The sequence below is a fragment of the Amblyomma americanum genome, chromosome 7 (genome assembly GCF_052857255.1).
Source record: "Amblyomma americanum isolate KBUSLIRL-KWMA chromosome 7, ASM5285725v1, whole genome shotgun sequence".
NCBI classification, from domain to species: Eukaryota; Metazoa; Arthropoda; class Arachnida; order Ixodida; family Ixodidae; genus Amblyomma; species Amblyomma americanum.
In genome coordinates, this window is record NC_135503.1 from 152,190,217 (window position 1) to 152,205,251 (window position 15,035).

A 15,035-nucleotide genomic window follows, 5' to 3' on the forward strand; every position below is an offset into this window, starting at 1 on the left:
TCGGATGCTGATTTGCGTGTCTCTGGTCGTTTCATTTTTTTCACCAAAAGGTGTCTCACTATTCCGGTGCCGACGCGTTCCCCTTGGTTCCGTCCACGTGATTCTTCTGTTCTTTTATTAGGGTGAAACTGCATGCTCGTCACATGCTATCTGCAATTTGTTTAGTGGTGTCCGTTCACACATGGCGACACAGCTTGTGAGGAGGCTCCACTGCTGCAGCGTTGCATTGTGAAGGAGGCCTTCACCTTTCTGGAGTAGTAGTGTGCTAACAATCCCGAAAACGTGCATGTAGTCTATGCATCTGACGTTATTTGTTTGTTGTCACGATTATTCGTTGCTGTGCAGTTCTCATCTGCAGAACAGATAACCACCACCTTCGTTTTCTCCAAATAAATATACTATGATGCAAACGGGTCCTGGCAATTTTTTTTTGGGGATGGGGGGGGGGGGGGGGGAGGCCTTGGATAATTTTCCAGTTCCTCGAAATGCAAATGTGCGAGGTTTTGCTTTACACCTTGGCCTTTCTGCAAAGCATGTGAATCATGTTGTGGGCATTTTTCACTTCTTCATATACTTTTTTCTCCATATATCATACAATAATTGGCAAACAGTTGCATGCAGTAACAAACACTCTCTGATACATCATTTATAAACACAAGAAAAAGTAGGAAGTCCCAAAACATGCCCGCGTGGGACACCTGACGTGGTGGAAGTTACATTCGGATTGGCTGTATTTACAGTGACTTACAGAGACCTTAAATTTAGCTATTGCCTGATCCTGTCAACAGCCTTCTCATTCACATTGAAAGGGGCCCTGCGACGTTAATCAACCTTTAGGTCCTTATTCTCTGTATGCAAAGTATGAGACATTGTGATGCCTGAACGCCCAAGGAGATTGCCGAAATCTTATATTTAATATATTAATGTTCTCCAGAAATGCTCGTTTCGGCCCATGGTGTCAAAATGCAGCGGCGATATTTGGCTCTTGAAATTGAGATGGCAGTTGCTTGCGTCTACATAGACAACAATGGATCCTTCGGGCAGGCAAGCATCTTGTTCTTCAAATTTCTGGCGAAGCAACGATGCCGAATTAGCAGATGTTGGTTAGCTTGTTGTCGCTGGGCTGTACAAACTTTCATGGGGGAAGAACTGGCGTTGGCGGCTGAAGAATGTAGTGTGACGTTGCATAAGTCCTCAGTGCGTGCATGGAGTGCAATAGACTGACTGTAAGGCTGCGAGCATCACAGCGCTGCAGCATCAGCTCATCAATAGTTTTGAGCTGCGCATTCTCTTGTAAAGCTATGACCGGTGTGATGCGTGGGAGGCATGTAATGATCCTCATCGGTTCCCGGCTTCAAGGCGATCCCCTTGGGCTCTTGTAAGATGTTGCAGCTGGGCTTTGATAAACAATACGTGGCTGCAGAACTGCCCTCACCAATTGCCGTGCAACGAACGAACCTGCGCCACCAGTTTTAGGAGCAATTGCTTTATAGCCTAATTCCTTTATACTCTGAAAATGCATCTGCAGTATGATATGTGGAATTGAACGAAAACTAATTACATTAAAGTTAGGGGCAGCAGTTTGCATTTCGCTTTAAACTTTTGTGGAGGTGAGTCTGCACTGAAAAGGCAATAAAAAAAAAGAAACAAAAGAACAGCGGGTTGATACACCTTGCCCAAAAATGTGTAGAGAAAAACCGGACAGGAGGTGAGGTTGTGGGGAGAGGGCTGGCATCACCCTTCCAATCCTACCAACAAGGAAGTATTGGGAAGCTTCCTTTGTTAAGTTTGTCACCCCTTCACTGTCTTTGATAAAGCCCCTCAGTCTACAGCATATAGTACATGTTGGGACGACACTGTGAAAATGTGTGGCTGTGGGCTGCCCCGGCAAGCGAACAGTTGCATGCAAGCTTCCGCTGCATATATGCAAGGCACAGTTCTGATTGTAAGTGGAGAATCATGGCACTGGGCAGGTGAAATGGAAGAGTGAAATGCATTTTCCTGTGATCTTTTTATCTTGAATTTTATGAGTAGAATAACTTTGATTTGCATGCTCAGATTTCAATAATTCTTTTTTGCACTGGTTTCCGGAATGCATAAGACACTGAGGAAAACTTTGCAGTGCCCCTTTAAACAACGTATCTTGTGTGCTAATAAACCAAAATTCATTGCATCAAAAACCTTTTTGAAATCTATGAACACGTCATCAGTGATGCTACAATGGCTGAGAGCTTCACAAACCTCGGCAACAAACTGCGTTAGTTGTGTAATGCAGGATGCACCTGTTGATGCAATGGCACAGGTGGTGCAGCTACGAAGGGGTCTTCGACCCGGGACCAGGGAACGCAGACGGGAGCGCGGCCGCCCGTGCTGGTGCGGCGTCTACTGGGGAGGGCACGGATGCGGCGGTGCACACGCCTCTCCCTGCGGCGACAGCAGCAGCAGCGACAGTCGTCACAGCAGCAGCTGCCAGGGGTCGGGGTGCCTGCTGCCACAGGGGGGGAGGGGGGGTCACCAGACGCATTTGGAGCCACTCCGCCTGTCGCCGAGGACTGGCAGCGCTGGCAGAGCTGCCATGTGGCATCCCTGCTCATGTCACCTGAGAGCTACAGCACGCCCTCTACTCTCACTGCGGGCAGCCCGGCTCCTGAACCATCACCAAGCCATTCGTATGGTGAGTTAGTGCCCCCATAGTAATTACTAACTAGCAATGCACAGTTGGCCATGAGACCAGCTCGAATGCATTCAGCTCTGCGCTGTTATTTCCTTTGTACTTGCTACTGGGGTTTGCTTTTTCCACTGTGTGTGGACTAGCTGGTTCTGCTCCTTGTCAGCAGCATTAGGGGAGGTTAAGCCATCTGTGGTGATATCAAAGGTTAGTTGCTTGAAGGCACGTGAACCAGGAGAGTGGATAGAAGAAACTTCACATCCGAAGGCCTTTGTTAATAAAATTGCAGCCCCCCCCCCCCCCCCCCCCCGCGAAAAAAAGAAAATGCTGCCGAAATTGCTGAAGATGCAGTAAGGCCTTATGAGGCGGCTCCATTGAGATTTCATGGTGTCCTTGTGTTGTCAGCTTGCTAACTCCCTCAGCACGCCTATCATGTCGAGCAGCCCACGTGGGATGGGGACGATGCAGCCATTTTGAATTCTGTTTTTTCCGTCATCTCCATTCTTGCCGCTAGTCTGTGGGGCCACACGCGAGTGCTTCCATGTAAGACAGGGTTGAGCGCTGTTTTCTTGCTTTTGGTCTGCACTGGCTTCAGACTCCTGTCTTAGCGATCGCATCGTTACGTGCTTGTCGCTTTGAGTTACATGTGTGCCACGATGCCATGCTGTGGGAAACTACAAAATAAAATGAGACGGCAGGGTGAAGCGGGTGGAGGGGATGTATGCATCTACTTATAGCTGCAGTCAACGGCCAGCAGCAGGAGTGGGAGCTACGAGTTGGGGGTAGAATTTTACACTGCAGTGTACAATACAGTAAAAGCTCGTTAATTCGAACTGACGCCCGGGTTCCGGTACAATACAGTAAAAGCTCGTTAATTTGAACTGACGCCCGGGTTCCGGTGCAGCCCTGTGTATTTCAGTGGGGGGAGAACTCCTGATAATTCGAACAAGCCGTCATCCGCTACGGTTAATTCGAACTAGGAGCAACTGGCTGCCACTGCTCCTCGTTGATAGAAGTTCACCTATAGCGAGTAAAACACGCTCCAAATTTACCGGAGATGTAAAACAGTGGAAAAGAAAAAAAAGACGAATGCACAAGTCTCACGAAGCCCGCATTCCGGTGCATGTTGTAGCAGGTTTTCACTGCCAGAGCACTCGCCCGCGCCGCTGATGCTTCGGTGCGAGCCGTTCCAGGTTTTCGTTGTGCTGCGGTCGCTGGGTCGTGGTCACATGGTGTAAACAACGTAGTATGACGGTTTGGGCGATGGCGGCTTTAGTTGGTGCCGTGAGTGCTAGCTAAGTGGACAGCAGTGCGGAAACGTTAGAGCCCTTGAGTGACGCCGATATAATTGAGGCTACATGCTCTCAGCAGACGTCGCAGGGCTCATGTGCGGTGAACACAGCCGACAGTGATGAGTCTGACGGCGGCGATCAGACTATGCCACCGCCAAGTGCATGTGGAGTAGCGTCGGCGCTCGATATTGCAACACGCCACTTCTCTGTCAATGAGAACTCTGGCATTGCGCAGGAGCTTTGGGCAAGCTCCAGATGATGCTGATAGAGTCTCGGCAGAAGAAACACAAGCAAATGCACTACGCCGATTACTTCTAATTTTGACAATCCTTCCTCGTAAATAAACATGCTTTGGAGCATAATTAGCGTCATATATTCCAGCATTAGACCTCGCTGCTCATGCGAATGCATTCCAGTACCTGTTTCTGGCGCATAACTGGCCGATCAGTTTATTTCATTTGCTATTAGGACCAGATGATTTAAATTTTCAGAATATGCCCGTCACAAACTTGTAGTAGCGGCTAGCTCGCGGTAACGAGTCTAGATGTGACTGCTTCAGGTTCTTCCCGCGCGGCCGGGTGCTATGACCGCTCATTCTAGTGCCCATTCGATAATTCGAACTTCGCTTAATTCGAACAATTTTCCACTCCCCGTTGAGTTCGGATTAACGAGCTTTTACTGTAATCGCAAAGTTCGTCAAACAAAAAGGCAGCGTGTTCCGTAACAAAATTTTTTGCCTGGGTCCCATTGTTTTGCTATGTCAGTTAATTTGAAAACCCGGGTATTCCTTTCGTTACCATTGGCACAATGACTCTCTTTGATGGGTCTCAGATACCTGCAAAATATGTGAGCTGTAAAAAAACCCCAGTATGCACGAAAATGATGACGATATAATGTGCTTTCTGAGGAAATTTATTCAGTACAAATACCTGTGAAATAACTAGAAGATTAAGAATGGGGCGGAGCACATTTGACAGGTTGTTCCAGATCATGAATTGCAATTTACCAATAACCGTCAAGAGAAGAATATATAACTGCTGTATCTTGCCGGTACTCACCTATGAGGCAGAAATGTAGAGGATAACCAAAAGGGTTTAACTTAAGGACAATGCAATGACTATGGAATGGATAATGATAGGTATAATGTTAAGAGACAGGAAGAGGGCATTGTGGGTCAGGGAACAAACGCGGGTTAGGGGCGTCCTAGTAAAAATAAGAAGAAATTTTCTTGAGCAGGGCGTGTATTGCAAAGGGGTCATTCCACGCCAAACGTGCCAGACGTTGCGCTCGATCATATTTAATTTGTTCAAAAAAATTCTCTGAAACTTATCCTTATGTACGTAATCAAACCCTGAAATATTTCTGCCGAAAAAAATCTATTCGTGAGGTGATGGCAGCTTGAATTTTAGAAAGGGCGAAAAACCAGGCACTGTTCAATAATTAATAAAAAATTGAATTTTTTAGAAAACACTTCACGTTTTTTTTTTCATTGAAATTTGCACAAATTCTGGCTTTATATTTAATTCTGAGCATGCAGCTGTTCGGCATAAAGATTTTTAAAAAATCGACAGAAAGTATGAAAATGTACTGTTTTTGTCGTTTTTTGTTGTAAATATCAACTTGCTCTCGGAAATTCGGAAATATCCATTTCTTTCTTCTAAATATGTAGTAGCTATAACAAATGTTACATATGATGAAACTTTGTATATCAGTGGGGAAAAAAAAAGACTAATATTGCAGAAAGAGCATTTTGAGCCAAAAACAGTCGTTAATTTCACCCTGAGGTGTTCCAAGTAAAAATACAAACAATAGCGGGTTACATAGAACAGTTTATTGCCGTTAATTTCTAAAATTTTTATTGAGGTAATTGTTGTTTAAAGCGAGAAAAAAATTTTTGAAGTTGAGCTCTCGTGCCGCAAGTTGTGTTGTCTCTAAATGCCTCTTCACCGCAGAGCACGACACTGCCGACACTGTGGCCAGACGAAATGTAGAGTTGTTGTTCTTAAGTAGGGTTCGCATTGCAGGCAAGCCTGGGAACGTTGAGTAGTCGAACAGGTATTCGTGGGTAAAGACTTTAACGCTGCCGGGGCGGAACATGCCCAAGTGAGCTAGTTGTTCGGTGTGGTTATGTAAAGCCATGACAGAGGTAAGCACCAGCACAAGAGCTTGTGAGACGCTGATCTGGAAATGACCAGAACGATCCGGTGTTAAAACAGTCCGTGATGCAGCAGCATGACGTGGTACCTGACCTTTTTGGCCATCAGAAGCTCATGCCCGATGTGACGTCTTGGTTGTATTTCATTTAATCTGTGCAATTTCTGTATCAATAACCCAGCTAAAACTGTAGATAAGCCACTTTGCTGGTGAAGCACCTTCATGCGAGCGACGCGCCAACGCGTCTCACGTTACTCGCCGCATCTGTGTGCACTTCACACCTTCACGTGCGCTCCGAGGCGTGCGCTCTCCGCGATATTATTCGGACATAAATAAAGCAGTTGTGATATGCCTGCCATGCCGGCTGGTCATCCATCCTCGTGGTCCATGCTAGGCGGCATGCTGAATACCCTCGTTTTTATTCTCTTGGCTGCCCCGCACCAAAGCGGGTCTGTTCGAACTTCGAAAGCGAAAACAATCTCGTTTACTGCGTACCATCCTCCGAATGTCACTCGATATCTTCTTTAGCGCCAGCCCTAAAAATGCACGACAGCGGACGACGACAAACTGGAGGGTTATCTGGCTGTAAGTGTCGTGCCATACCAGGTGCCGTGCTCTGCGGTGAAGAGGTGCTAAGAGACTATGCAACTTGTGGCGCAAGAGCTCAACTTTGAAAATTGTTTTCTCGCTTAAAAATTACCTCGATAAAATTTTCAGAAATGAAAGGCAATAAACTGTTCTACATAATTCGCTATGGTTTATATTTTTACTTGGAACACCTCAGGGTGAAATTATTGAGTGTTTTTGGCTCAAAATGCACTTTTTGCAACATTAGTAATTATTTTACATTGATATACACAGTTTCATTGCATGTAACATTTGTTATAGGTGCTAGACATGTAGAAGAAACGAACGGGTATTTCCGAAATCAAGTTGATATTTACTACAAAAAAACGACAAAAACGGTACATTTTCATACTTTTTGTCTATTTTTAAAAAATATTTATGCCGTATAAAGCTGCATGTTTCGAATTAAGTATAAAACCGGAATCTGTGGAAATGTCAATGAAAAACATTGTGAAGTGTTTTCTAACAATTTGAATTTTTTATTAATTATTGAGCGGTGTCTGGTTTCTCGCCTTTTCTAAATATTCAAACTGCCCTCACCTAACGAATAAATTTTTTTCAACAAAAATATTTCAGGGTTTGATTATGCACATCAGGACAAGTTTCCGTGAATATTTTTGGACAAATTGGAGATGATCAAGTGCAACGTCTGGGACGTTTGGCGTGGAATGACCCAAAGGCAAGACATCTGGTGATCATTAAGAGTAACGGACTGGATTCCAAGAGAAGGCAAGTGTAGCAGGGGGCGACACAGAACATTGGGTGTGCAAATGAGACTAAGAAGTTTGTGGGGATCGGGTGGCAGCAGCTGGCACAGAACAGGGTTAATTGGAGATATGGGAGAGGCACTTGTCCTGTGGTGGGTGTAGTCAGGCTGCTACTGCTGTCATTTGCTGTCATGATGTCGTTTGACGGCTGCATTTATTATAAAGCGCAAGTGAGCCAGGTGTACTTGGTCTTGCATCTTTGTGCTATTTAAGAAACACAGCAGGAGTTGGAAGTAAAACAGCACAGACCACTGGTGTTCTAGCAGATCGGTTTTCTGTGTTGTTACACACCCAAGCCCTGTTCATATGTCTCTGATGGTGCACCAATATGAGGTGGCGCAAAAAGTCAGCTATCTCAGCTTTGAACTCCAAATGTGCTTGTCCTGTGAGAAGCCTCAGTCGTCGTCTTGTGCATGCAGCTCACAACGCCAGCCCCCGACTGTTAGAGGCAGTGCCGTCATGCTGTGTCGAGCTCCTGCGTCTGACGGAGGCTGAGATCGAGCGTTGGCAGCAGCGACCACCACCAGTGGAAGTTCATCAGAGGCGAAGGCCAAAGCTTGAGCGGGAAGCGCATAGCCAGAGTCGCATTGCTCTAGCGGAGGACGCGCCCAGGCCCAAGAAGCGACGTAGGAAACGAGGCTGCTCGACGGACAACAGCACCAGCAACATGGTGCTGCGCAACTGTTCTTCTGCAGTGGAAATGGTTGATTTGAAAGAACCTGCTAGTTCCCACACTGAGGGCTCCTCCATATCAGAAGGCCTTACTGCAGAAGCAGACCGCTGGCCTCTGCAGCTCTGTGAGGATGTGGCACCAGTGCGTGGTGAGCTTGTGCCACGTGCCCTCGCGAACTTGGGAACTGGGAGTATGAGCAAACGGGCCAAGACTGGAGCTGATGTGACAGGCAGCAAGGGCAGCATAAGAGCCATCAAGGGTCGCATGCAGATGCATTTGGTGGACCAAGCGGAAAGGGAAGATTCTTTGGAGCTGCCACCTGGGGTCTCTGCTGCCGTTGGCTCGGTTGCGGGTCATGGAACATCGCCAAGAAAGCAACGGTCATGTGCGGAAAGAAAACTTTCGCCAAAGCGTGACCCTTTCACCGAAGCTAGGCCTCTGTCTGCTGCCTCCACGTCATCTTCACAGGATGTAAGTGGACTCAGTGAGCTCAATGCAAGTGAATGCCGACCATCAGTCATTTGCCGGATTCGGATTCGAGGGAAACGCATGATCTCCACCACCACCACACGGCTAGTTCCCTGTGTTGTCGGCACAGAGTCTGATGGGAGGTTCAATACCCGTGATCCTGTGAATGGCCTTGGCAGCTGCAAAACGGGTGCACCGTCAAGCATTGCTGGAACTGGGACCTCAACTCTTACACCATTGAAATCTAAAGCAGGAGAAGATCCTGCACTGCTGCCAAAGAGTAATCCTGTTGAGAATGACAATCCAAGCTTGTCAAAAGGCAAGGCTTCCAGGCGGTCAGCGAGAAGCAAGCTGTCATCTCCCAGTGCCCCTGATGCATCCATGGAAGCAAGTATTTCTGATCTAGTCAGCCGTTTCAGCAGATGTGAGGTAGTTGTGGCAGCATCCCCTGCAAGCTCTGAATCGGCAGGCACCTGTGATATCACGAAGTGTGACCTTTTAAAAGCAAGCACTGTGGCTTCGAGCAATGAAGCCAGTACTCAAAAAGAAGTGGTGAAGGCTAAACCTGCATGCTCTGAACTGTTGGATTCTGTTCTGCCGGTGGGCAGTGCCACCACTGAAGATGGGGATGTGCTTCAGCTTTGTAGCAAGGCGACAGGGGAGGTAAGCAGCATCGATGGTGGGCTGCCATCAGTTGGGTCTGCAGGTGCAAAGGAAATTCACAAGCGTGGCCGGCCTAGGAAAAGTGTGACACCATTGCGTCCTAGCAGTGATAACAGCACTGGTGGGGCAGCTACTGACGCACTGTCAGTTGGTAGCCCTGTTGAGGGGGGGAGCACGGCACAGTCTGCTGGCAGGCGTGCCACGTGGCGGGCACTGTCATCAAACAGACTTGGGGTGAGGAGGTCAAGCAGGCTTGAGGCAGTCGCAAGTCCGAACAATTGTGAGGCATCGGATCTCGAGAGGACTGATGCGAGTCCACATCAGCGTGTCTCCACACGCTTCTCGGCTGAAGGAGTAAATCTGAGTAAGCAGTTGAGTGGGCACCAGAGTGATGCCAAAGAGCCGAGCAGCCCAAAGCTTGTCCTTAGGTCCAGGCGTCCTGAAAGCGCAGGTTCACTACGAGAGAAAAATATTGGTTTCAAAGAGACACTTGTCCCAGATCTGTCTATCAATACCTCTCCACTGGCGGGAAAAGGTGCCAGTGCCATTGTCAAGAGCCGGAAAGGACAGGCTGTGCCTTCTGGCAAACCAATGTGTAGTGATGTGCCTGGCACAAAGGAGCCATCACCCTGCCTAACTGCGAACTCTGAATTAGCGGGCAAGGATGTAGCTAAAGTTGTGGCTGGGAACTTGGCCCTGGAAAAGAAGGTTGAGGCATTGAGTGCTGCACCATCGGTCAATGTGACGGCCATCACTGATGGAGGTAGTGTGTCGTCGGATGTTGGCACTGCTAGCAAGACCAGGAAAAGTATCGGTAAGACAGTTTGCACCAGCTCATCCAAGGCACCTGGTTTGAATACGCCTCTTGCCAGCAGTCTGACCAACACTAAAGATGCAAGCATTGGCATGCCCAGTGGTGCTGAAGCAGCTATTGCTAATGAACCACTAAAGCGAAAGGCAGCCAAATCAAGCACAGCTTTAAAGAAACGACCAGTGGCAAGTCCGCCTATGCCTTTGAGAAGGTTACGAACAAGGAGTGGCCGTCAGGACGCTCAGGGGGCTGGTGTGCAGAAAGTGGATGTCACCTGTGAAAAGCCGGAACTGACACAGCCGCCCATTCCATCTGGTAGTGGAGTTGGGGATGGGAAACAGTCGGCAGCAGTGGAGTTACCAGCAGCTGTGAGCAGGAATGAAGCAACAGGGAGCCTTGACACCTTCCGCAAGGGAAGTACTCGAAAGCGGGGCAGACTCAGTAAAGTTAAAGATAACTGTGGTACTGACATCGGAAAGGAGAGGTCCGGTGAGTTGGTTAATGACGGGTTGGTACTAGATGTGACTACTGCCAATGCATTGCTGAGCAGCGGGTCAGACAGTCAGCGAGCGACTAGTCCTACTTTGGCTAAGGCACATAGCCAGCCCAATGCAGCAGCCTGCGACGATGCTGAAGAGGAGAAATTTTCCCTGCGACAAACCAGGCAACGTAAGCCCAACATTGCAGCTTCTAATGCAGTGGACAGTGGCTCTCGGGCTAGCACGTCCTTGCCGGTTGCTGAGCCCACAGCATCCGACGAGGCAGTTGTCAGTGCATCTTTAAACAGCAGCTGTGTAAACTTGAGAGACCAGAGGACTCCAGAGCAGGTTGCAGCTGTGGGTGCAAACCGTCGAAAACAAGGCAGCATTACTGTTCATGAAATGAACACTCAACTGGCTACCAAGCTGGATGTTGCTGAGTTAGCTGGCACAGGTTTAGCCCCAGAAGGCAGATCGCCATTGAGCAGTGATTCTGAAGGCATTCAGAAAGTTAGGAGCCCTGTGTTCTGCAAATCTGCAGATCTTTTGACATCGTCGGGCGATGACAATGTTGGTAGCTTAAGTTCAGGCTCCACTGATGTGATTTCCGAGCACTGTGCAGCAGAACGCACTAGTCCGGCTGAGCATGCAGACAACCGCTGTGATCGAGTGAGTAACGACTTTAAGCTAACTTACCTGGGCTCACCCGAAAAGATGATGAGCTCTAGTGAGCAGGGCACTGATGTTTCGACAAAGTCCGAGTCAGTTGCAAAGCTCAGTAGCCCTTGTAAAGCTAGTTCTGCTGAGGCATCCAGTCGTGCTTGCAGCGAGCAACATCCCCAGCTGGTTGGAGAGCTGTTTCAACCCGAAGCTGAGCTTTCAAGCAGCGACCTTGCTGATAAGGTAGAAGCTGTCACCACTGAAAGTGCTGGAACAAAAAAGGCAGGTGCCATCCCTCTAAACGATGACTGTATGCGCCTGAGTTCTGAGGATGAAGAGAACTGGATCCTGCTTGACGAGGCAGGGGAGGATTCTTTCGAGCTGTTTTCATCGTCTGATGAAATGGTAGCTGACTGCAGTGCAGAGCCTGCCAGCAGCGAAGGCTGCAAGAAGCGCATGAACAGTGTGGGGGACATTGGGGACATGAGCGAGGATGGTGTTAGTCGGGACAACCTTGTGAGTTATGACAGCTCTGAAAGCTCTGTGTGCGGTGACACTGATAGCAAGAAATGTGCTGAAGACGTTAGCAGTGCTCAGCACAATAGCAGTACTTGTCTTGGGAATGTGTGTAAGGAGAACTCTCTGCACATCGGCAGTGGAGAGCTGGTTGGGGACACTGGCAGTGAAGGCTCCTCTGGTGAGAAGCATAGTGCAGAGGTTGGCATTACCTGTGGAGACGTTGTTCAGGGCTTTGGCAGTATCTCTTTCGTTGGCAACATCAGCTGTGAAAATGGGGAGTTCATAGCCAGTGAGAACTTCACTGAAGATGTGGACCTTGGAGAAAGTGAAGAGCTATTTGGTGAAGATCGCAAAGAGCAAGAGGACAGGGTTGCTGCTGTGTTCACTGCAAAACCGTTAAACGTACTGATCACAAAACTGGATGATGTTGATGTTCACAGTGACCTCGGTGAGCTATATTTGAAGGCGAAACAAGCCATGAAACCACATTATGCAAGCAAGACTCAGCACACAGATGCCCTGGCCTGTGACCACAAGGGCAAGAAAAGACACTGTCACTCAGAAACTGAGCAGACAGGCACAGTGAATGAAAACAGTGCAAACTTTTCAGCAAGGAAGTCTGACAAACAGCTCTGCAAGAGAAAACTCAACTCTCTAGAACTGCAAGACATTGTGGGTTCTTTGCCAACAAAGAAGCCTGGCAGAGAGCACAAGAGGAGACTCAGTGCCTTAGAAGCCGAGGAAATCAACAAGGTGGATTCAAAGTTCCCTTCATCAAAAAATTCTGACCAGCAGCACAGCAGCGGAAGAGTAGACTCGGAAGGGCAGCAGACGGGCTCGGTGGATAAAGCCAGTGCAGATCCCTTGGCACCAAGGAAGCCAGACAAAAAGCTTGAAAGAAGATTTGATGCCTCAGGGGCTCAGGAAACTGGTTTGATGGAGCAAGGCAGCAAAAAATTTTCCTTATCAAGAAAGTCTGACAAGCAGCACAGCAAGAAAAGGCTTGACTTGGAAGGACTAGAAATAGACATGATGGGTCAGCAGAGTGCAGATCATCCATCAACAAGAAGGTCTGAAAAACAGCACAGTGAGAGAAGGCTTTGCTCTGAATCTCAGCAAGCGGGTATAGTTGTCCAAGACAGTGCAAAGTCTTCAACAGAAAAGTTATCTGACATGGCCAAAGTCCCAGGCCTGCTTGACCAGGTCCTTGACCTCGGTGAGCTCCCGGATGCTCTCAAGTGCCTGTTGGATGCTGAGGTGCCTCTTCCCGAGCTGGATGCAGACTGCTTCAACCTTCCACACGACCCTGTCCGCTGGCTACCAGATGATGGTGCAGTTGAAAAACACAAGTTTGATGAGCGCCAACCGTTGAAGGAGGACCCTCCGTTCTGCCCTTCTGACGACAGCATGCTGGGAGACTTGGCGAAGGCGTGCTCACTCACAAACGAAGGCCTTGTTGTGCTTGTGCCAGCTATGCCACCACCGTGTGGTGCCCAGCTCTACCACAGCAGCAACTATGTGGCCCGTGTGCGTAAAAAGCCAAAGGGCTTGGCTTTCTGGCAGAAGGCCAAGCTGGAGGCCTTTGCCCGTGACTCATGCTTCGAGGTTGATTTTGACCACAACCCTGAGCTGCGCATCGCCTTCTGTCGTGACCGCACTGTGGTGTTGACACCTGCACAGTCCGCACCGACTAGTGCTCTGCTGGCATCAGTGCGTCGGTCGCCGCCCAGTCCAGAGGATGATGAGGCAAGCACACATGAGGCTTCACCAGAGCCGGTGACGCCCGGTGCCACACCACCACGGCATGAGGTGAGTTCCTCCCAGCAGCTAAGTGCATGGAACTTCTTGCACGCCTTGTTCGCTGGCATGCACATTGGCATGATATTAGCAGCTTGCATGAACCGTGCTCCTCTTGTGCAAGACCCTGTGAGATAGACGTTCTACAAATGATTACGTGCCGACATTGTGTAGCACTCTCGAGGAGCAGTGCATGGGTGTGCCCATTGTGAACTCAGTCTAACAGTCGTGGGAAAGCCAGAAAGTAGGGGCATGCAAATATTAAAATCTTCAAATACAAATCGAACATGAATATGAAGAAAAAATGGCTTTGAATATCGAATCAAATATCTGTTCAGTAAAAAAAAATTCATAAAATGTACATAAGCAAACACTGTTGCTCCTATCTATTTCAATATAGTGCATGGTCTTTGCAACTGATATAAACAAAACTAGACTGCCTCAGCACCGTATAAAAAACATGATGTGCGCAAAAATGTATACTGCTTGATTACAGAGCATAACAGTATCCAACCTGTAATGAGGTCGTGCAAAATGAAATTCATAAAATGACAAGACAGACAACAAAATTTATCGTGATGGCTGGTAAAACCTCATTAATTTGGAGTTCATGAGACCAGAAGAAATGCCACAGTTATCCAAAGGTCAATTTATAAAACGCCCCGCAGGCCTCGAAAAAAAAAAAAAAACTGCCGATAATGCTGTAAAGCCTTATGAGGCGGCTACATCGCGCAACACCTGTAAGCCCGTGACGCGCGCCCAGTTTCGGAGTGCTGGAAGAACAACGCGAACGCAAGCGAGGAGGAATGCACAGCAGCGCAGAACTAGGATTGGGCTGCTGGTGAATGCGCTGGCCGACAGCTGCACTTGCTGCGGGCAAGCGGCGAAACTTGGAAATCGAAACTACGTGGCCAGGCTATTTTTTATCCTAGCTACAGGGGCCCTCCATACGTTGTCATGTCTGCTGTTACGCCTGCTTAAGAGGTGTGCGGGTTACAATGCACCATGCAATAGGCGGGATTTTGACATGGTCATTTGCCCAGTTGCGAAGCTTCGACTCGCCCTCTTGGGAGCCTCACACGAAATTCCACTAGCAGGCTTTCCTGCATATCATAGCTGACCAAAACAGGATGTTAGAGGTCACGCTCAAGAGAATTTTGAAGGCGACAGCACGAACGCCATGTGTGTGGGCATTAAGTATGTAATGTATTATGGACTGATAAAAAAAAAAGCACGCTTTTGCATTGCAATTGTTCGAAGTGGGATTGTTGGCCATCTTGTTCGCTGCGTGTGTGAAGGACAAGCGATTGTTATGAAGGACAAGTGGCGAATCGTTACTCTTGGAAAGGCTGACAATGGGCTCTCGGCCACTGGGGAAGTGCCCATGTTTTGAATGCGCTGTCCATATCGCCATAAAATAAAAGGCTGTCCAGACGAGACTGGTCTTCGAGCTCATC

General features: G+C 48.2%; 1 protein-coding gene across 1 annotated transcript in view; it reads left to right on the forward strand.

Annotated features, from left to right (window-relative positions):
* PolZ1 (DNA polymerase zeta catalytic subunit) overlaps window positions 1-15,035 on the forward strand; it is a 241,817-nt gene that overhangs the window by 102,562 nt on the left and 124,220 nt on the right. Inside the window, exons 14-15 of the mRNA XM_077629530.1 lie at window positions 2,303-2,674; window positions 7,928-13,590. Of these exons, the coding sequence (XP_077485656.1) occupies window positions 2,303-2,674; window positions 7,928-13,590 (6,035 nt within the window). The remainder of the gene's footprint in view (window positions 1-2,302; window positions 2,675-7,927; window positions 13,591-15,035) is intronic.